Consider the following 22432-nt stretch of genomic DNA (forward strand, 5'->3'; position numbering starts at 1 on the left):
GCACTCTCTCCCCCAAAATAAAATCTTTTTAAAAATGGGCTCAGTGAGGTTAAAACTATGCCGATTATAACTCAAACGTGCTCATTCTGGCGCTATTCATGAATTAAGTAAGAAATTAAAATCAACTGGATTTTGAAAAGGTAGTGCTCAGTCAAAATCGGGGCAGATTGTTTCTAACCCACAGGCTGTTTGACAGTTAATACGCCACCATTTCCCACCAGATATCCGATGTGAGGGAGAATGAATGGTCTGAGGCTTGATGAGATGGTAGCAGGGTGGTGAGTCCTGCCACAATTTGGAAATTAAATGATCTGTGGGGATCATTCTGATTAGAACACGAGTATAAAACCATCCCCTAGTCATTCTGGACTTCAGTAGTATTCTAAAAGTACTGCACACAGTGTGACTTTCATGATCACATACGGGTATCTTCCTTGCAGTCGTGCACATGGGATTCTCCCCCCGTCTGAGCCCGGGCTGCCGCCGAGCACCGATGCTACTGTCATCTGGGGAATCTGGCGTTACCCAAAAGAAAGCCCTACACTGAGAGCAAAGGAGATTTAGCGTTATTTTTTTTTTCTAAGGTTTTATTTATTTATTTGACAGAGAGAGAAAGCACACAAGCAGGGGGAGCGACAGGCAGAGGCAGAGGAAGAAGCTGGCTTCCCGCTGAGCAGGGAGCCCGACGTGGGGCTCCATCCTAGGATCCTGGGATCATGACCTGAGCTGAAGGCAGACGCTTAACTGACTGAGCCCCCCAGGTGCCCAGGAATTTAGCTGTTTTAAAATCTCCTGTAAAAAAAAAAAAAAAAAAAAAAAAAAAAAATCTCCTGTAAAGATGCCCAGGTTGGTAAATCTGAATGTTATGTGTTATATATATATAGTAAACATCAAGTAACACCACAAGCATTTAAAAAAAGGAAGTTTATTGGTCTTTAAATGGCTCAAATTGCAAATAAACCAATCGGGTAGTGGCATCAGCCTGACATGTGATGCATCCTTGTCAGTTTGCTTCATAGCACCTCAGTACCCAGGAGAGGAAAGGTCTAAAGCAAAGTCACAATGTTAGTGGTTAGGACCCCTGGTTAAATAAGACTGCAATGAGTACACATGGAGATCGCTGGGCCCGTGGGGCCGGTGTTACATTGGTAACTTTGATTCTGCACATCGCATAGCCTATGAAAAATATGAAAAGATGTACATCTCAAACCCTTTAAGGACAAATATTTAACATGACAAGTCAGATGTAATACCTAAAGAGCAGAGTTCCTAAAAAGCCTATTTTTGTTCACTTTACGTACACACCTGTTACCTGGAATGCCTGAACACATCTTTGACTTGTTGAAATTAGGACTGAGCAAAAAAGAAAGACGAACTTTGTTGCATCAACTGTCTTAGCCCCAGTCCGAAGAAGAGAAGAAAAATCTGGGCAGCGGTATATTTCCCGTTGAATTTACGTTCCCCAATAGCACGCTAGAATTCTTCCAGTGGGCGCACCACCCAACGGCGACACAAGCCCATGTGTGGCCTGCATTTGCCAAACAGGCTTTCTGCACGACCCTCGGGGTCGACTGCCTGGTGTTAGCATCAGGAAAATGTGGCTCTGGTGTTCTGCTGATGAACGCGGACTAGAGAGACTCCTGAAAACTCTCCCAGAGCCAAGCTGTCACCTCTTGAGCACAGACTGAGAAATTAACAGGAGGCCAGCACGCCTGCCTTCCCCAAGTGTCCCAGCACACAATGCAGCAGCAGTAATGACCTTTCTCCTGTGCCCTGGTCCAGAGAAACCAACAGCTTAACACATGCTCACCGCTCGCAGAAAGGGATTTCCAGGGACTGGCATCTTAGAGAAAAAGAGGGATCACTGAAACGTGACTGTGCTGAACCCTCACGGTCTAAAATTATCTTACAAGTATATCCTGGCCCTTCATTGCAAACTACCTTACAGGTTAATTAAAAGTAATCAAGATGCTCTGGACCCTTGCGTTCAAGAACCAGAGTATGGCACACATTTTACATTTGGACAGACTCCTAGCAGACGCTTATGTTTTACGAACCTTCTACACAAAAGTTGTACTCCGTACCAGGCAAATATGCTCTCAACAGGACACACGGGGCGACGGGCCCACGGCACCAGTGAGGACACACCCAGAATGATGTCACCGGGCATTTTTCGGTTTCTAAATTAAGGCATATTCAAAAATTTCCATGTACAAGTTCACACCACTTTTCCACGTTAATCACCAGGTAATTGATGCAGGTTCACAGATGAATTACTCTCAATTTAACTATATGCAACAATCATGCCAATCACTTTTCTTCTATATTTTGCATAACAATGGTTAAAAAAAGTGGTACAGTTTAACTACCATGTTCACAATTGTCATTTTTCAAGGCAGTAGAAGACCAAGACATTTTAAAATGATATAAAATTTAAGCTTTATAATAAACCAGAGGAAGTAGCCTTTCCTCCCATCCCCCCCACCCCGTCTCAGCTCTAACAGTTCCAGAAAGACTGCCCTCGAAACACAAGCCCACACGCTACATTCAGGACCGCGATAAATGTAGGCAATTATGAAAGAAGTTGAACTGTGCTTCTTGGCGAAGCCACATTGATTTCTTTTTTAAGTGAATTTGACTTTCAGTGCAGTTCCAATTCATGCTTTTAGTGATACATAACAATTTCCAAATCGTTAAAGTAATTTCAGTCAATTGAGCCTTCGATGGCAATGCTTATAAATTATATTTATTAGTATGGTCAAGATAAGAAAGGAGTTTGGGCTTTGATTATAAAATGCAGCATCTTTCTCTGATTCTCTTGGCTAAACTTTTCCTCTTCTTTTTTCCATTCTTTTCTTTGCTGTCTTCCATCTTTCTGGCTCGAATTTCCCTCATCAGATCAAAAAATACCTAGAAAGAAGAAAAGAGGGTAAATAAAGCCAACAGATAATATGAGGTTGGTACTTCTTGGAACCACAGCAGTAAGCCCTGGGAATTAACTAAGAATAACTACTTAAGAGCTCTTGTTTGGGGAGTAGAGGGAGGAGACAGCACAAAACCAGTCTCCTTCTCCAAGTATACTGGGAAATTTTCTGAGTTACACTTTTCGGTAAAATTGGTCACATCATATAACCTAATCTTCCATCCCAATTTTCAAGATAAAGAAGACAAGAGCACTACAAATGACAGTTCCAAAGTTATAGCTCAATGGATTCCGTTTATACAATTAATGAATGTATTTCACCAATTGATATTTAAAGGTAATTAATTTATGTTTAATAAAATTTGTATTTAATAACTTGTTTTCCTTCAGCTCCATTTTTAGAAACAAAGCTGAGGAAAATGAGTGCTTCCTTTATCGTTTTGATACCAGGTACTAAGAAAACAATTTTCTTTGTTGCAACATAGCTGAGATTTTATCAATTCTGTCTGATGTCTAGAAACTGACAAATGAGAGCTGTTAGCATAATAATTTAAAAATGACTAGTGTAACAACTCAAAAGTTAAATATCACTAACAAATGTCTGAGGGCAGACAGACAAGGGTCTAGAAGGACATGGGCTCACACCGTACACAAAGAGTTATGAGTATGTGGATGATGACTGGATGAATAACTTTCATGGTCTATACTCTAAAATTCTGAATTAAAAAAATTCAGTTATTACTTCTGTTTTCTCTCTTTTTCTCGTAAGCATGAAGTAAGAAGTGACACCACACCGATTTATTAAGAACTCAATGGAAAACAAAGATTTCAAAAATTCTAGTTAGCTTGTGCATTGTGACTGTTGTAAGTAAACAAATGTATGTTATGTAATGGCCGGTGTGCTTCTAGCTCTCTGAAGGAAAGGCTAACTGAAAAAGCGAGGTGCTGGAAAGCGTAGGTAGAGAGCTACCTGCAGGAGTTATGTGGATTTGCCTGCATCTGAAACAGAAATGATGAAATGATAAACCAAACACTACTATTATTTTCGGGATGAAGGGAACAGGGGACATGGAACAGTGAGGCGTGTCTGAATATGCTTCATTATACAACTTCTACTTTGGCAACTAACTGTTCTACATATTAAAAAATGAAATTAAACACAAAAAAGCAGCTGCCAAAGACTGAAAATCAAACTAAAACAAATTAAGATGAACTACACACAGAGTTGGTGACATAATTATACAGAGGAAAGAACTCAAGAGACTTTAAAACACAGCATACGGAATATACATCTCAGAATAGAAGCTAAGAATAAAAATAAAAACAAAACCTCAACAAATAAAAAACAAAACAAGACCAATCTTAAACTTCACTTTGTAATTTAGCTGTTAATAGGAACAGGGCACAATCTTATATATAAGTTGCAGGATAGGGTAAGAGAGCAAGCATGCTAATGTAGGTTAGCCCTCAGTGTAAGAGAGAAGGTACAAAGTCAGAGAGGCAGAAAATCCTGAAGGCTAAAACTGAATTAGAAGTAACAGTATGCTCTCATGATCTGTTTTCTTTAATAATACACATTTCCCAGCACTTCACTGAAAGGCCCTGAAACAATGACGTTAACAATGGTGAGCGCATTCGTCCTCAGGCTATGGCTGCTAAATACCATTCCTCCCAAGGGAACCAGTGTTCCTTAGATAAACGGCTGATTCCTGATCTGGAGCAAGAAACAAAAAGTCAGTCAGAAAGCAAGGAAGCTATTTAAAAAAAAAAAAAAAAAAAAAGGCAAGTGATTAGAGACTAATGGCTTAAGTCAAATGGACACAGGACCAACAAAGGGGTGCAAATGGTTAGAACAGGGAAAAATGAAGCAAAGAAAACCCGCAGGGAATGCAGGAGACTGAAACACACAGTGACGCAGACCCCAGGGGTCTCTGCCTCACTTGCTGCACCTTGGCTTCCCTGGGGTGATTTCGGAATGCTTTGGCCTTCGAGCCCACAGCTGGGCCAGCAGAGGCAGGAAGCTTCCAAACCAGCTACGTGTAACGTCAGAGGGCTCCCCTGAAGCTTTCTGATGCAGATGCATCACTATGGAATGAACTTTGGAAGAATTTTTTTTTTTTAAGTAGGCTCCATGCCCAGCATGGAGGCCAACGTGGGGCTCGATCTCACGACCCTGAGATCCTGACCTGAGCAGAAATCAAGAGCTGGATGCTCACCTGACTGCGCCACCCAGGCACCCCTGTTATAAAATTTAAAAAGCAAACTACAGAAATGCATGATCTACATACACAGAAATACTATATATATGTAGTATATAAATGTACTATATATACTGTAAAAAGCCTATTTATACAGGGGAAACACAAGCAAACACAAGCCTTCCCTTAGACTCTATATACTGGTCTTTAAATGCAGATAAACATCTGGAAAGACACACCTGAATTACCACTGGTTACCTCACAGGAAGGGGAGTGGAGTGGAATTTGGGTGAAGAGTGATTCCCTTTTTCTCCTTACTACGAATTTTTCTTTACACAATAAGCATGTGTTCATGTTTTTAATGAAAAAAAAAAAAAATTAAAAATACAGTACATTTCTACTAAAATTCTTTTCCCGACATAAAATTTGCTCTTCATGTAAGAAATCATACTCTCCTTTTTGACATCCATCTACTTGCTCAACCTCTTTCCATTCCTCCAAGACGTTCCTTAGAAATTAGGAGTAACCTTGGAGTTACGCTTTAGAGAGTCAGAGCATTTAGCCAGAAGGCCACTAACAAGGTCATGAGATGAACCTGGCACCCAGGGAGTCCGCAAGCAGGTTTGCCAGGGGGTCCTCTCGCCTCTGGGTGACTCCTCTGTGACAGACGTGGCCTCTGAGACCGGTGAGGCCCCGGCTCGACCACTCAGATGGTCACGAAGCTTTTCACAGGGTGGATTCAAAATCTGCCTCTTTGAAACTTCATTCGATAGTCTATTGGGAATCCAAAAGAGGACACGGCATGAGCCCTTAATGTCTTGTAGGGGAGCTAGGATTTGTTTTCTGTGACAAAACAAGACACTTCCCAATATAACAGGAGACAATGTTAACACTCACGAGCCCAGAAAAACCTGTAGCAGGTTCCCACAGTGGGTGACACACACCCCGGGGGGGAACCACAGGTACTCCAACTACCGTGTGGAGTAGAAGAGCGAGGATGTGGGCCCCAGAGTCGGCCACACCCAGAGCCAGCAGCTGCCATCACAGGCCTTTTGAACTTGACTCCAGTATGTCATCTCTCCACAGCTCAGGCTCCTCATCTAAAAAGTGAGCATGAGAAGAGCACTTCTGCTTTACGGGGTTAAAGATGCATGCCTAGTGCTGGCCACAGTGCCTGTGTCTTATTAACACTACTGAGTATGAGCTCTTTCAACTACGAACATGATTTCCTCAGCAAGAAACCACATAGCACCTAATTCTAGAAACTGAATAGCTGCTGCGAGTTACTTGTATTTAGCCACTGAGGTATTTTATCCGGCATGTGCACTCTTCAGGGGGTAGCAGTACATGCAATCACAGTATTCAATATGAACGTGTACCTTGGTTTACAAGCTGCCACATTGCATCTAATTTTGCTTTGGAGAGGTGACCACTGGCTACAGACTACACTCTCCAAAACCGGCCACAGCAATACTCCCTCTGTGTTCTTCTGGTGTCTTGCCACTCTCCATCAAGAGCTGGAGTCCATTCCCCTTCCTGTTGACCTGGGGGGGGGGGCGGCGACACGGACTTTGGGCCTCCTTCGGGCAAGAGAACAAACCGGAAATAATGCCGTGTAAACTCCAGTGGCTGGGTCAGAGAAGGTGACGTGGTTCCTGCCTGGTTCTTCTTCTCTTGTGACACTGGCCCTTGGCACCCACCCCACCTCCCTGCTGGAAGAAAGCCTCAAGTAGGGCACCTGGAAAAGGTCACATGGCAAGGAACCGAGGTGTCCCTGGACAACAGCCAGCATCAACTGGCTGAACCAGACACGTGTTAACGGTCTTTAGAAGCTAAGCCGAGAGGCTTCCAGTTCCCAGACTTGAAGCTTTTCAGCGGAGGCACCAGACACTGTGGAGCAGGGACAGGCCATCTCCCCTGTGAGCTGTCCAGATGCTCGGCCCAGAGATTCCATGAGCATAAATGGTTGTTTTCACCCGTAAGTTTTGGGGGTACAGTTTCTTACGCAGCGAGAGTAACTAAAATAGCCCTATACCTTGACCTTTCCTCCTTTGACAATATATGCATAGGGCAAAAAAATTCATGCAAGCAGATGACACCATAGGGATCGCTGGGATGACAGCTTCACGGCTTGGTTGGTTCCTGTTCGCCTCCTCTCCCCATTCCCCTCAGTTCAAATAGGTTTTAACAGAGTGTGTTCTACCTGCTCAAGACATCAACTAGGAGGAACCCCAATACACACACAACGCTAATAATATTCAATGTTGCCTCTCAAAACTCCAAACACACTGAACTTTAAGACATACTTTCATTAGTAGTTTAAATACATTTGCCATAGCTTTAGAGAAACCAGTATACGGAGTAGACATCTTGTAACACTCATTTTGTACAGGTATCTTGGGCCTATAGGAATCTGACCATGTGACAAAAAAACCTAATCGGCTTAAGACAGTATAATGACATTGTCTTAAGACCTACAGTAAATGAACAGAACGAGTCTCTAATTTTTCTTTTTTTTAAGAATCTCTAGTTTTTTTTTAGCCTAATGATTTCTGGGTCAGCGTTATGAATCTACAGGCAACAAGCAGACCAGTTCACTAAAACCTGAGGCCACCCAGAAGCACTGTTACTTGAAGTGTGTGGTCCCCTGGGCCATAGTCTGTACCACCAGGGAGTTTACTGGAAATGCAAATTCTCAAGTTCCACCCACAGCAAATGAATCAAAATCTCGGGGGGTCAGACCCAGGAACGCGTTTTTATGAAGTTCCACAGACGATTCTGCCAGTTAGAGTTTGCGAGGCACTCGGCAGAGCTGAGATGCTTGATGGCTGGAAAAGGCCCTACATGGGGCGCTCCAGGAGCCCATGCCTCAGCGCAGGGGGCAGTTTTCCTGAACACTGAAGATGTAGGTCTCCAGCAGCAGGATGAAATAATGCACCTGGGCTGGCTCCTAGAAAGGAGACAAGGGTGTTCCTCACCTGAACTCAGGAAAGGGCCACCTGAGCAAAGGGGGGAGATACAGAAGAGGGCAGAGGGAAAAACAGGTTGAGGGTGGGGAGTGTAGGTGTAGTAAAAAATTTCGAAGCCCTCTCATCTGGGGCTCCTTTGTCTTGGGAGCGAACCTACATGGGGCTGGGCAGGTGTCAGCTCAGGGGACTTAACACCCTGCCTTCTAAATTACCCAGCCCAGTGGCACCTGGGTGGCTCAGATGGTTAAGCGTCTGCCTTCAGCTTGGGTCGTGATCCCAGGGTCCTGGGATCGAGCCCCCCATCAGGCTCCTGGCTCAGCGAGGAGCCTGTTTGGTTTCTCCCTCGCCCTCTGCCTCTCTCCCTGCTCATGCTTTCTCTCTCTCTCTCTATCTCTGTGTCTCAAATGAATTAAAAAAAAAAAAAATCTAAAAATAAATAAATAAATAAATTACCCAGCCCATCAGGATTAAGTAAAAAGAAAAATTTAAAAAGGGCAGGGATTCAGGTCAGAAATCCTGTCAGTGCTAGAAAAAAAGTGGTGTGTCGTATTTCAATGTCTCTTGGGAACCTGAGGACAAGGTGAAGTAAGAAATTCTGAACATGTTGTACTTGAGCGTTCAGGGCGGATAACAATCAGCACATATTAAATCACTGTTCGAAAGTTGCACAAATCTCTAGACACAATGGAGCGGAGTTAGAGCGAATCAATGTATTGTTAACACGATGTAGCTGTAAGAAGGGCCGCCCTTTACCTTGTCAACATTAGCTCGAGTTTTAGCAGATGTTTCCACATAGTTAACATTCCACTGGTCGGCTCTCGTTTTTGCCTCTTCTACAGAAACCTGCCTTTTATCTTCTAAATCTGATTTGTTACCAACCAGCAGAAATGGAACATTCTCATCTTCTTTTACTCTTAAAATCTGCTCCCTGGATGAGAGGAAATGAGAAAGAAATATTAATATTACCCCCATGTGTTAGACTAACAAAATAACAAATACCATCTGCAACGAGCATTTATTTACATGTTTCTTTATAGTAACAATGAGCTCATTCGTTGCATGTGGGACATGAGCAGCACGACCTCCTCATTCTATCATCAATCACTTGTGTTACATACTCACTTTTCTGATGAAGGAACAATACACCAGAGAAGACAATATAAATATGGCAGTAGAGGTACAAAATGGAAGTGCAACTTCCTCCAAATGCTTTTTAAAAATAAACTTTTATGAGAAGGGTGATTTGAGATTTGCAGAGAAGTTGTGAAGACAGTACAGAGTTCCTGTACTCTCTGCACCCAGTTCCCCCTACTGGTAACATCTTACGCTAGTGTATGCGTTTACCACAACTAACGAGCCAATCCTGATACATCATTAACTGAAGTCCAAATTTTATTTCGATATTCTTAGTGTTTACCTAATGTCCTTCTCCTGTTCCAGGATCCCATCCAGGATCCCACATGACATTTAGTCATCAGCTCTCCTTAGACTCCATGTGGCTCTGACAGTTCCCAGATTTTCCTTGTTTTTGATGACCCTGACAGTTCTGAGACTTGCTGGTCAGCTCATTTGTAGAACATCTCTCAACCGGGATTTGTCTGATGTTTTTCTTGTGATTAAACTGGGGTTATGGGATTTGGGGAGGAAGACCACAGAGGGAGAGAGCACCATTCTTATTCTTACTCATATCCTTATTACCTCGTATCGATGGTCCCACTAAATGTTTTTAAAAGCCCCACAAGGGCCAGATATCTCTTGAGTATAGATTTTGTGTTTAGAGAGAAGTTATAGGCCGTCACCAGTTTTAAAGGTATCATGGCTCTCTGTCCCTCCTAGTCAACCGTGACTCTGAGCAAAGTACTTTGCTTTGGTCTCCTCGTGTATAAAATGGGGCTAACAACAGAACCTTCCTTATCTGGTTGCCAGCAGGATGAAATGTAAAGTAGAACTGAGCCTGGCACAGAGTAAATGCTCAACACATGTTAGCTGTTCTTAACGATTACCAGTACTCTACTGGAGAAAGAGGTTTTCTTCTAAAATCAACATTCTCTACCTTACCAATGCCTCTCCTTTGAAATGAAGAGATGCTGAAACTACAGAAACAATATTTTAGACTAAGAGAAAATGAGAAAATTAAAGGGGTGATTAGAATGACAGGTCAGCAGAGGACACTGATTTTGCAGGGATCTATCGTGATGTTTGAGATGGAATATGGATCTTCACCCAGGCTTAATCTCAGATTTGTCTATTTTGTGCTTCTTAGACAGCGTCGCCTGAATACCACTGCCACCTCCATCACCGCCAGCAATTTACTGAGCATCCCCAGTGGGCCACGGGCTTTCAGTGCTGCTCACTGCACGCATTATGTCATGCACCACTGAGAAAAACCGCTGCTAGTTACAACTGTAAGATGTCCCACTACAAGACACAGCCCTGATTTTAAGAGATGATAAAATGCAAAAAATGTGTGTCTTAGAATCTGTGAAATTCCCTAGCACCTTGTTCATGCTCAGAGCAGTGCCTGGTGTGTGGTGAGCAGTGTGTGAGTATCAGGCAGGGTTATGTTTAGTATTCATTCACCTGATGACCGATGTTGTCGTAAACATTCTAACAGACTCAGTGTTTGCCGCAGTTCTCTGCACCCAAATTCCCAGATTTCTAGCAGGAATAGATTATGGACCACACAGTCACCTCCATCTTTCGCTGATTCTCTCTCTCCCTCTCTCCCTTCCCTTTTAGGAAGGAACAAGGTCAGTGGGGCACAGTAACTGGGGGACACGTGCTGAGCTGTACAGGACTGGAGGGCTGTGATGTTTCCCACCACGCACATGACCTCTTGCAAAGAGCATGTCAACACTCACCATTACTACTGTTACATTTCTGATGTGCTTGTGAAGGGAATATGGGCCAGTCATTATCTTTTTCCAGTGCCGGTAACAACAAATGTGCTGGTGCCTTTTTAACCAGTTTCCTTTGGGATCAACAGCCTCAACTAAGATGTTAACAACAACGGGCTTACCACTTGATCTCACTAACCACCAGAGACTGACTCTGGTTTTTGTGACTCTGGTACTTCTGGTCATATGTATATACAGTCATTAGTTTCTTAATAAAACACCTACTAAGCTACTCTGAGTCAGGTGCTTCAGGAAGACCAATACTGAAAATGCAGTGATAGCATTAATGAATGCTATCAGAAACGAGGCGAGGCCATGGAAAGCCTGGACTTACTGGGTTCAGGGGTGAGAGGACAATATTCATGAGAGTTAATTAGTTGGTTTGAATAAGCTACTTTCCTGGATGTCAGAGAAAGGCAATGCTATGTCTATAATCTTCATACACATTTTATTTAATGTGACGCCCCCTTTAAATAGAGTGTTAGAGGCTGTTATAGAATTTAGAACAGGAAAGCACCTTCGCAAACTGGTCCAATTTCTTTTTGACATAAGAAAAGTGAGAACCAAAAAAAAAACACGAGCGTTTTCTTTTTTTTTTAGATTTTTAAAATTTATTTATTTGAGAGAGAGAGAATGAGAGACAGAGAGCATGAGAGGGAGGAGGGTCAGAGGGAGAAGCAGACTCCCAGCCGAGCAGGGAGCCCGATGCGGGACTCGATCCCGGGACTCCAGGATCATGACCTGAGCCGCAGGCAGTCGCTTAACCGACTGAGCCACCCAGGCGCCCAAAACGAGCGTTTTCTAACACTTCTATTAAACGTTTGTTTACTAAGCATGCCCTGTATGATACATGCCAGGGACCGGGCCAAATATGGGTACTAGGGATACTCAGATGGGTTAACGAGTGGGTCCTGCTCTCAAGAGTTCTCCCCTCGTCAGGGAAAACACATGCAAACCAAGCAGATTCTGGGAGTGTGGTAAGTGTGCCGGAGGCGCTGTTGCAACCACACTGTGTGTGCAGATGAGGAAACGGTGGGCTCTGCCTGGAGACGGGAGGCCCAGGAAGGCTCCAGAGAGGAGCTGCCACTGTGGGTTAGACCATGTGGAGCGTAACCATTCAGATGGCCTCAAAAATGTTTTCCTGTTGCCGCTGAGTCACTGGGACTATTTTTATTTATGGGAAGGCAACATGTCGGAGGTACGGAGGTACAACAGAAGAGCAATGAATGATTCACTTCTTCTCTGTCACAGCAGTAGCCCAAGATTCTCACTCCTGGTGTAAAAATACTTTATTCCCCTGAGATACCACTTTGGCTTTGGCAAACTCTGGTGACAACATTTATCCCCTTACCTAGAACAGGACTTGCTATAGAACAAGCATTCAAATATTTGCTAAATGAGTGAATGAGCACTGACATTTATATAACTTGCAACATGCCTCCCAAGATTATAAGTTCCCAGGGCCTGCACCCTTTCACTTTATCACATATAAAACTCCTTCCTTAGAGAAACCAATAAAGTTAATTTTACAAATAAATCTGCATTTCATTTACTTATTTATTTGAGAGAAAGAGTGAGCAGGAGCAGGGGGAGGGGCAGAGGGAGAGGCAGAACCCCTGCTGAGCAGGGAGCCTGTCGCGGGGCTCGATCCCAGGACCCTGCGGTCACGGCCTGAGCTGAAGGCAGACGCTTAACTGACTGAGCCACCCAGGTGCCCCATAAATCTGCATTTTGAAAGTTTCTCAATGACATTTTTTTTTTGCAAAGAATGCTCTCTTAAATTCCTTTAAGTTCTTGAGACTTTCAAGTGGACATGAAAAGGAAGCTTTATATAAGCCCAGGTTCAGTTTTTGCTCAACCACCGGAAAACCTCTTTCCTCATCAGTGGAAATCCTTCTTATCCAGGCTCACCTATCTCATGAAGGCCTCTCAGCTTCTCTCCTCTCCGGGATCCCGGCAATGATCACTGCCCACGTCTCCTACTTTGTCACTACCTTGCTCTTGGTTTCATGCCTTTTTCAACTAGGCTGTGTGAATCTTGAAAATAGAGGATACACGACATGTTTCTTTTGCGTCCCTCATACCAAAGCAAATTTGCAACACAAAAATAAACAAATGTAATTAAAGAATACTTTTGGGGGTGCCTGGGTGGCTCAGTGGGTTGAGTATCTGACTGTTGGTTTTAGCTCAGGTCGTGACCCCAGTGCGATCGAGCCCCACATCTGGCTCCGTGCTCAGTGCAGAGTCTGCTTGGGGTTCTCTTTCTCCCTCTCCCTGCTCACACTCTCTCTCTAAAATAAACAAATAAAATATATATATTTTTAAAGAATACTTTTGGGTGCCTGGGTGGCTCAGTCGTTGGGCGTCTGCCTTTGGCCCGGGTCATGATCCTAGGGTCCTGGGATCGAGCCCTGCATTGGGCTCCCTGCTCAGTGGGGAGCCTGCTTCTCCCTCTCCTACTCCCCCTGCTTGTGTTCCTGCTCTCGCTATCTCTCTCTGTCAAATAAATAAATAAAATCTTAAAAAAAAAAGAATACTTTTGATTATGCATGTAGTATCTGAGACTACTCAAGAACTTATGCCGTATCTCTCTTAGAACCTCTCTCCCCTTTACCAACCAGCCCCCTGCAAACCAAATGGATGACAGATTTTGATGAAGCAAATAGTACATAAGATATAAGAAATAGATAACAGAACCTTGTGTGCCAATCTAAAGTGTTATTATTTCTATTAAAACAATCAGCGTGTGCTGCCAGGCATGTGTGTCATGGGGGGAGGGCGACGTGCCTGCGGAGCCTCACGGAGGCGCCGTAACACCAGTGACTCACAGAGACAGATCTAAAATCTGGGGCAGAGCTCCACGAGGTGAGCCAAGTGTCAAGTATTACGGCAGCAGTAGGAGTATACTCCAAAGAGAAACACTTGAGTAGCGGGTATTGAGGCTGTCACAGTGGGAATAAACGCAATTACACACAGAGTGAAAGAGTAACGAGGAGCCAGCTCCAGCTGTCCGCTTGTTTTGGGGGAAGACATCGCTGTGCGGGATGTCAGTGCAAAGGCCTCGGTCCCCACCATACCTGAAGTCGGCCGTGGCTGCAAAGGATTCCATTTCTGTGATAGAGAAGACACAGAGGAAACCCTCCCCGCTCCGAAAGTAGTTGTCTCTAATTGCGGCATAATCCTCCTGCCCAGCTGTATCCAAGATATCGATCTGCACTTCCTCCCCATCCAGCACTACCTTCTTCCGATAGCTGTCTGCTTTGGTAGGCTCATAGTCCTCCACAAACTGGAAAAGATGAAATACAGATTCACAGGAAGTTGCCAAAACAGTACAGAGAGCTCCTATGCACTCTTCCTTCTGTGTTCCCCAGTGGTAAACACAACATTAATTTACATTTTCATTTTAGGTAATTCGGTGGCTTCTACTTTTGCAAAAAGCAAGGGATGAATGATTAAGTTTAGATGGTTTACAGCTTGAAAACTGTGCCTTTTTCTTCCTGCAAAAATGATTATACATCTACTTAATCAAATATATAAAAACCTTTCAATGTGACTCTAAATATAAATTTTCATGCCAGAATTGTGGAAATAACTTGAAAGTGAGTCAGTATTGAGGTAAGCATTGAAAGTTGCTGTGAGGGGCGCCTAGGTGGCTCAGTCAGTTAAGCGGCTGCCTTCGGCTCAGGTCATGATCCCGGGGTCCTGGGATGGAGCCCCGCGTCAGGCTCCCTGCTCAGTGGAGAGTCTGCTTCTCCCTCTCTGCCTACTTGTGCTCTCTCTCTCTCTGTCAAATAAATAAATAAAATCTTAAAAAAAAAAAAAAAAAGTTGCTGTGAAATCTTTTCTAAAATGAACCAAGTCAATAAAGTGGCTTATACTACTCAGCAGAACAACAAATCACGAACTTTGAGATCTCTCTCTAAATGTCTGACTTTTTAAATAATACAATTAAACAACTTTACATTCCCACATCTATCTTCAACTCTGTAAATCTCATCTTGGTATTTTTGATCAGTGTATCATTGTTAGCATGTGTGTATGTAGATATACATACTTTTGCAGGTTTTTTTAAATTAGTTCCTAAAAATATTTTCATTATCTGATACTTTGTTTATTTGCTCATGTCTATATCCCTCTATGAGAATATAACCCCTGGGAGTAGGGACCTTGACTATTCTACTCATCACTGTAGCTCCCAGAGCTTAGAACAGCTTAGAACATGGAGGATACTCAATATATAATTATTTAAAAAATGAACACAGTATATTTTTAACTATAAAGGCTACAGAACATTCTGCCATATTTCCATGCTTATTTTTATAAGTATTAAATATTTATGAAGATTTAACAAATACAAATATTCAGATATCACATCAGATACTACTGTGAATATTAATATTGATGAATACTAAGTGAAAGCTTAACCATTCATCAAATGTCAGGTATGTGAATAGTATTACTTTTGACCTCCTCCTTATTGTTAAGAAGGGGCCGGATTTAGCGATTAGTTTGAAAGACTAGCTATTAAAATGCATAGTATGGAAAACAGATTGAACAGATAAATCAGCAAGTTCATTTAAAGAACCATTTCAATCTCTTCTGTTTCCAATTTTTTTGCTATAGTCCCCAGTCAGCGAGACAACTGGCTGGATTTAAGCCATTTGCGCGTGTGACAGAAATGCTGATGAGCAGGCAATCGGGTGGTAAGGGTCTGCAGGATTTGTCGTTAGGAGACCAGGCTTCACGCTCCGTTACTCATTGGCGATCACATTCCTCTTGGACAGGTTGAGAAACCTCTCTGAGGTTCTGTTTTCTCATCTGTAAAATGGGGATACTACCATACCAGGATTGTTATGAGGATTAAGTAAGAAAGAGTAATCATAAAATCTTGCTTCTACTGGAAGGAAGAGTTGAGGATAAATGCTTAAGCTGGATTATCAACTCTTAAATCATTTAGGCTTGGTAAGAATCTTCTGGGGAAAGAATATATTGCTGTATATGGGCTGAGACCTTAACTCTGGGGCAGTAAAGTCTGATATAAATACAGGCACACAAATCTGTAGCCTTCTCGTAATTACGTTTTAGGGACACAGCCTTTACCTGTCTAATGGTGAGTGCAGCGCCATGCCAAATACTACAACAGATTTTTTCACTATTTTTAAATTATTTTATTTTTTTATTATTATTATTATCACAGGACACCTTATTATGTCAACTTCAAGTCTCAATTAGGTACTGTATCTACCGGATCTATTAATTCAAGGTGGGAACCTCCATTAAACACTTAAAACGAAAAAGCCAAAGTTAGATTGCTTTAAGTAGGTACTGTTTCCAGGTTCGTTTTGTTTTTAAAGTATAAAGTTTTTAAGGATCTTAAGTCATTGATTTGTTAAATCAAGATGTGTACAAACGTTGGCTCTGAATTTAAAAATGGGAAAAAACGATTACAGTAGCTTTCAACGATTCAGGAATACATCTAAAACAGCACCAAAACGAAGCCACAGAAATCCTCTCTGAAAGCCCAAACTTAGCTATTCATTAAAAATGGGCACTCACCTCATCATACATGAACTGTAGGGTCAAAGCGGACTTGCCCACACCACCACTGCCGACCATGATGACTTTGTGTAGGGCCAAAGAATTCTGACCCTTGGGCTTGTTTGCAGCCATCTTGTGTCACAGAGTTTGCAGCAAAGGAGTAAGAAGAATCTAAAAACGAAGAATGAAAAAATAAGTAATGCTCAGTACATTCTTCTTCAGAATTCCAAGTGTAGGAAAAAGATACGGTGTCCTTGGGCTTCAAGATACTAGTTTTCATTTTCATGAAATCACTGTGGTGATTTTCAACAGATGGCACATGAAGTATGCTCATTTAGAGGAAGAACGACTTATCAGAGAAGACCATGACAATACAAGTATATGAATCAAGGGCAGGCATTTCTCCTAGAACAGCTCATTTTCAGTAATGAGCTGTGACCCAAAGTAAAAATTTCCCAGTGCAACTACATCCTGACAATAATGGAGTGTTACAGGTATTAGAATATAATCACACAGATTATGAAAACGGGCTAAACAATCACTTTGTTTTCTTTTTTTTTTTTTAAGATTTTATTTATTTATTTGACAGAGAAACAGCGAGAGAGGGAACACAAGCAGGGGGAGTGGGAGAGGGAGAAGCAGGCTTCCCATGGAGCAGAGAGCCCGATGTGGGGCTCGATCCCCGGATGCTGGGATCATGATCTGAGCCGAAGGCAGATGCTTAACGACTGAGCCACCCAGGCGCTCCACTTTGTTTTCATATTAACCTTTATTGGCAATAATTAAAGAGATGTTTCTTCTAATTCTAGTAAGAAACAACTGACCCGCGCCCCAGCCCCGCAACGAAAAAAAAAAAAAAAGAGGTTGCCGACTGAAAGGTTTACTCACTGTCAGTTTATAAATGAAGAAATCTCATCCCGGTAACTTGGCAGCAGAATTATAGATAGAATCCAATACTGTATATCACACCTCCCAAGGGGCATCATGGAGTAGATGGCCAATCTAACTTAAATGGCTGGATGCAGTGTGCCCTCACTCTATTCAGAGCACACACTTGTGTACTACTTGTATGTGCTCAGGGTGGGAAGACCAGGTTCCTCCAGAAGCTGGAGCGCTGCTCCACACTATGGCACCCAGTACCTGGCCTTAGAAAAAGAGGCCGTGAGGTCACAACCAGCAGCATGTGGAGCCCAAGCTAGAAGCCTTTTGTTATTTGAGGTTCAAGAGGCTGGCAGCAGCCTTTCTTCTCAGCATCCTCTGACTGGTTCTGGTCGGCAGTATGGCTTTCCCAAATTGCAGCTCACACCTCCTCCTGCCTACCTCCCCGTCCTGTCTCCCAGCTCAGCTGCATCAGCCCCCCACTGGCCTCCTTCAGTTCTGCAGGTACTCTTCGGTGCCTCTTGGCCCTCACCATGCAGTAGCCTGCGTCTGGCATACTTATATTCTATTTGGCTAAGACTTCTCAGTTTTGGGGTCTCAAGCCTTACCTGAAACTCTCAACCTCAATTAGTTAGGCTCTCCCCTGCCCTGTGCTCTCATACAACATCTGATGATACTTTCCCTCATAACCATTATTACAGGTTGAAACTGCTTGAATGTGTTAGTTGCTTCTTCCGGGTCTTCTTCCCTAATACACCAGAAACAACTTGAGTGCAGGGAGCCATGCCTACTTGCTTTACTTTACGCTCAACGTGACTAACATGGCTCGGCGAAATCAGCCATTCAGTACAAACATCCTGAATGAACAAATAAATGTTCTCAGTCTGACAGCCTTGGGGAGTGATTTAGACTGTACTGGTATAAAGTGGCCATCGCTACTAGAGATCCGATCACAAGTCTGGGCAAGGACAGTCCACTGTGGGTCTGTGCCTCACACACTGGCTTACAGGCACTCAAGAGCTGGGCAATTCTCTCAGGCTGCGCCCAGAGATCACACCCATATGACTATTTGCCCAAACAGAAAAGTCTTTTTTTTTTTTTTTTAACAGATTTATTTATTTATTGTACAGAGAAAGAGGGAGAAAGAAAGAGAGAGCGCGTATGTGTGAGTTGGGGGAGGGGCAGAAGGAGAGAATCTTCAAGCAGACACCCTGCTGAGCACAGAGCCCCACAAGGGGCTTGATCTCAGAACCCATAAGGTCATGACCTGAGCTGAAACCAAGAGTCCCACACTTAACCCACTGAGCCACCCAGGTGCCCGCTCAAACAGAAAAGTCTTAAGGAAAAAAACCACAACCACCCATAATCTTACTATCCATTTAACAGCATGAACATGTTATACTTTGAGGGTCCTTTCAATCTGTACGGAGCATAACCTGAGCTGACGCTATCTATGCCACTGCTGGCCCCGTTCTTATCGCGTATCACAATCATTTTAGCAGAAGCAGCCTGCACTGTGAAGCATCCAGTAAGGAATCTGTACTTGGAGGCCAGCAATTTGATCAACTCAACCACAAGAACGGAGTCCCCCCTTTTTCCTGGGACCAATCATTAGATTATGAATGACTATCACTGCTCAGAAATAGTGAAAAATAACAGCATTATTTCAGATAAGGAACTAAAAGCCTGAAGTCTTCCCAGCCTAAGCAGTTTATAGAACATGATGTTGCTGGTGTCCCTACGTGAATCAGGAAATGACTTCTCACCATTATGATCCTTACTTGCTGGTAGCTGTAATCACTTCATGACTATGTAACTACTGTCTTATTTTTAAAACAGTAAGTATACTCTAAGAGCTGTGTGTGTGTGTGTTTTGAAAGCAAAACATTTAGCAGCAATAGCAACTAGGTTAGAACACTTTTCTTTCCAGAACAATTTAAAATACTATTTAAATATTTGTAATATATAATTCAAAATTTACATATTTATTTCATATACATATTTAAATATATAAGGTATTTAAATATTGTAAAATATTGTGATTTAGATATAAAAAAGGCAGATTCCCAAAGATATTTTTCCAAAGTGCAATCGGTCCCTAATAACTATGAGCTGCATATCCCATACGTTCAAGAAGTTATGTAGGACAAGAAGCTTCCACCGAGGAGACACTCCTCTCTTCCCAGTTCAAAAACTTGGCATTTAGCTCCCAATTCCTAGTCTAGATGTTGTTTTGATGGTAAATAAGCCGAAGCCCCTTCTTACCTAGAACTTAAAACAAACACATACATAAATAAGAGAATTCCATAGCACTGAGTTCAATAAAGAAGATGAGGGGCACGAGGCTGAAGAGTAGGGGGACAGGCTAGTTTAACCAGGATGGTCAAGGATGACTCCTTTGAAGAGGTAGCATTTGAGTTGAGACCTGAATTTTATGAGAGAACCAGGCAGCTCTGAGGGAAGCGCATTCCAGACGAATGGCAAGTGCAAAGACCTAAAATGGGAGAGTCTGGCATGTTTTAGGGACCAAGCCGAAGTCCTGAGTGGATGGAGCCTTCGGAGTAACAGTGGGGAGAGTAACAGGAGGTGAGACTGAGAGGTAGAAGAGGCCAACTGACAAAAAGCCTTGCAGGCCATGAAAAGGTGTCAGAGTTTAATTTTAATTGTAAGGGAAACTACTGGAGAGTTTTTAAGCAATGATAGTGACATAATTGCACTTACACCTTTAAGAGGACTAGCCTGGCTGGTGTGTGGAGAGTGGCTGGGAGAGGTGCAAGAGCGGAGGGCCCAGGAGGCTGTCTCACAGTCCACTTAAGAGAGGGCAGATGCTTGGCCTACGGCAGCTGCAGCCCAAATGGTGATACTACTAGGCCCCCCAAACTAGTACTTGCATAACTATCAAATCTATCTATACTGGGGACAACACCGACAAACCTTTACTGAGCACTCACTAGTGCCAGGCACTGCTCAGAGCACCTTACACATATCAATTCAGTTGGGTACCACATGTTATGAATGAACAGTCCTGTGAGATGTACTATCTTAATTTCATTTGAAAGCTTAGGATCACAGAAGTTGACTCACTCAAGGCCGAGTAAGGACTCAAACTGAGGCAGCCTGGCTCTCCCAACTGCTATGCTACCTGGCGTACTTCTGGAGAAACAGCTGACATGGGGGAGATGGTGGGGGGGCAGGGGAAACAAGAGTATCTTCTAAAAATACTGAATGTGTGGTGGTGCCACTACCGAACATGGAAAAAGACAGGAAGGAATAGGTCTGCGAAAGAAATCCTAAGCTCTGCTCCAGCTGGGAATTGAAAAGGAAACTGGACGTTCTAGTCTGGAATTCAGGAGTGAGGGTAGAGATGGACATAAGAATTTGAAGGTTAGTTTACAGATGTATTTAAAGATTTTATTTATTTATTTATTTATTTGAGAGAGAAAGCACGCACACGCATGAGTGGGGGAGGCAGAGGGAGAGGCAGAATCTCAAGGAGACTCCCCACTGAGTGCGCAGCCTGACGTGGGGCTTGATCTCACCACCCTGAGATCATGACCTGAGCTGAAACCAAGAGTCGGATGCTTAACCAACTGAGCCACCCAGGTGCACCAGTTTACAGATGTATTTAAAGTCACAAATCTGAATGAACTCACTTGGGGATAAGATGAAGACACACAGGAAAAGGCAGCAGAGGAGAGATTCCTAAGACAACCCAGCAGTCTCATTCAGAAGTGGCCACTCAGGAAAAAATCCAGTGACTGTATAGTCAGAAGGTGGTTAAATGTCAAATCCTGCTGGGAGACTGAGCTGAGATATGACGAGATAAGAGATTTACCGCAAGATATATAAGAGATATAAGATAAGAGTACCAGATTTGGCAAAATGAAGGTTGCTAATGACCTTGGGAAGAGTCATTTCACCAATGTGGTAGGAACCATAGCCCGGATGGAGTTGGTTGAAGAGAAAACAGGAGGTACAGAAGTGCACTTTTACTCTGAAGATGAAGAAATGAGGCCATAGATGGACAAATTTATTGTTTGGTTGCTTTTAAAACATTATTAATGGATGTTCATATGACAATCATCTAAAAGAGGCAGAAACACATTAACAAGTGAAAGGATAAAAACCGGATGGTCATCTCAATAGATGCAGGAAAAAACATTTGACAAAGTACAATATCCATTCATGATAAAAAATTTCAACAAAGTAGGTTTAGAGGGAACATATGTCAACATAATAAAGGCCACATGAAAAACCCACGGCTAACATCATATTTAATGGTGAAAAACTGAGAGCTTTTCCTCTAAGATCAAGGATGTCCACTCACCACTTTTATTCAACATAGTACTAGAAATCCTAGCCACAACAATCAGACAAGAAAAAAGGCACCCAAATTAGTAAGGAAGAAGTAAAACTTTCACTATTTGCAGATGACATGATGCGATATAGAGAAAATCCTGCAGACCAACAAAAAACTACTAGAACTGATAAATGAATTTAGTAAAGGTGCAGGATACAAAATTAATATACAGAAATGTGTTGCATTTCTATACACTAATGCTGAAGTAGCAGAAAGAAAAATTAAGAGAACAATCCCATTTACAATTGCACCAAGAACAAACAAATATCTAGGAATAAACTTAAACAAAGAGGTGAAAGACCTGTACTCTGAAAACTATGAAACACTGATGAGAGAAATTGAAGATGACACAAATGGAAAGATACTCTGTGCTTATGGACTGGGAGAGCCAATATTATTAAAATGTCCATACTACCCAAAGCAATTTACAGATTTAATACCATCTCTATAAAAATACCAACATTTTTCACAGAAGTAGAACAAATAATACTAAAATTTGCATGGAACCACAAAAAACCCTGAGTAGCCAGAGGAGTCTTGAGAAAGAACAAAGCTGGATATTTCAAGATTTACTACAAAGGTGTAGTAATCAAAACAGTATGGCACAAAAACAGACAGATAGATGGAACAGAATAGACAGTTCAGAAAAAAACCCATGATTATATGGC

The 22432-nt window shown here is 42.6% G+C and overlaps 1 protein-coding gene across 3 annotated transcripts in view; it reads right to left on the reverse strand.

Moving 5' to 3' along the window:
- Positions 1-909: 909 nt before the first annotated feature.
- The window catches only part of RALA (RAS like proto-oncogene A), a 74699-nt gene continuing 53176 nt past the window's right edge, over positions 910-22432 (reverse strand). For all 3 annotated transcript variants that reach the window (XM_035026526.1, XM_035026524.1, XM_035026525.1), the window contains 4 exons: positions 16544-16696; positions 14065-14273; positions 8844-9018; positions 910-2910 (listed from right to left, as the gene is read on the reverse strand). In XM_035026526.1, coding sequence (XP_034882417.1) covers positions 2788-2910; positions 8844-9018; positions 14065-14273; positions 16544-16657 — 621 coding nt within the window. In that variant the 5' untranslated portion in view covers positions 16658-16696 and the 3' untranslated portion in view covers positions 910-2787. The remainder of the gene's footprint in view (positions 2911-8843; positions 9019-14064; positions 14274-16543; positions 16697-22432) is intronic.

This window comes from Mirounga leonina, unplaced genomic scaffold (genome assembly GCF_011800145.1).
Source record: "Mirounga leonina isolate KUSES-001 unplaced genomic scaffold, KU_Mleo_1.0 Mir_199, whole genome shotgun sequence".
NCBI lineage: Eukaryota > Metazoa > Chordata > Mammalia > Carnivora > Phocidae > Mirounga > Mirounga leonina.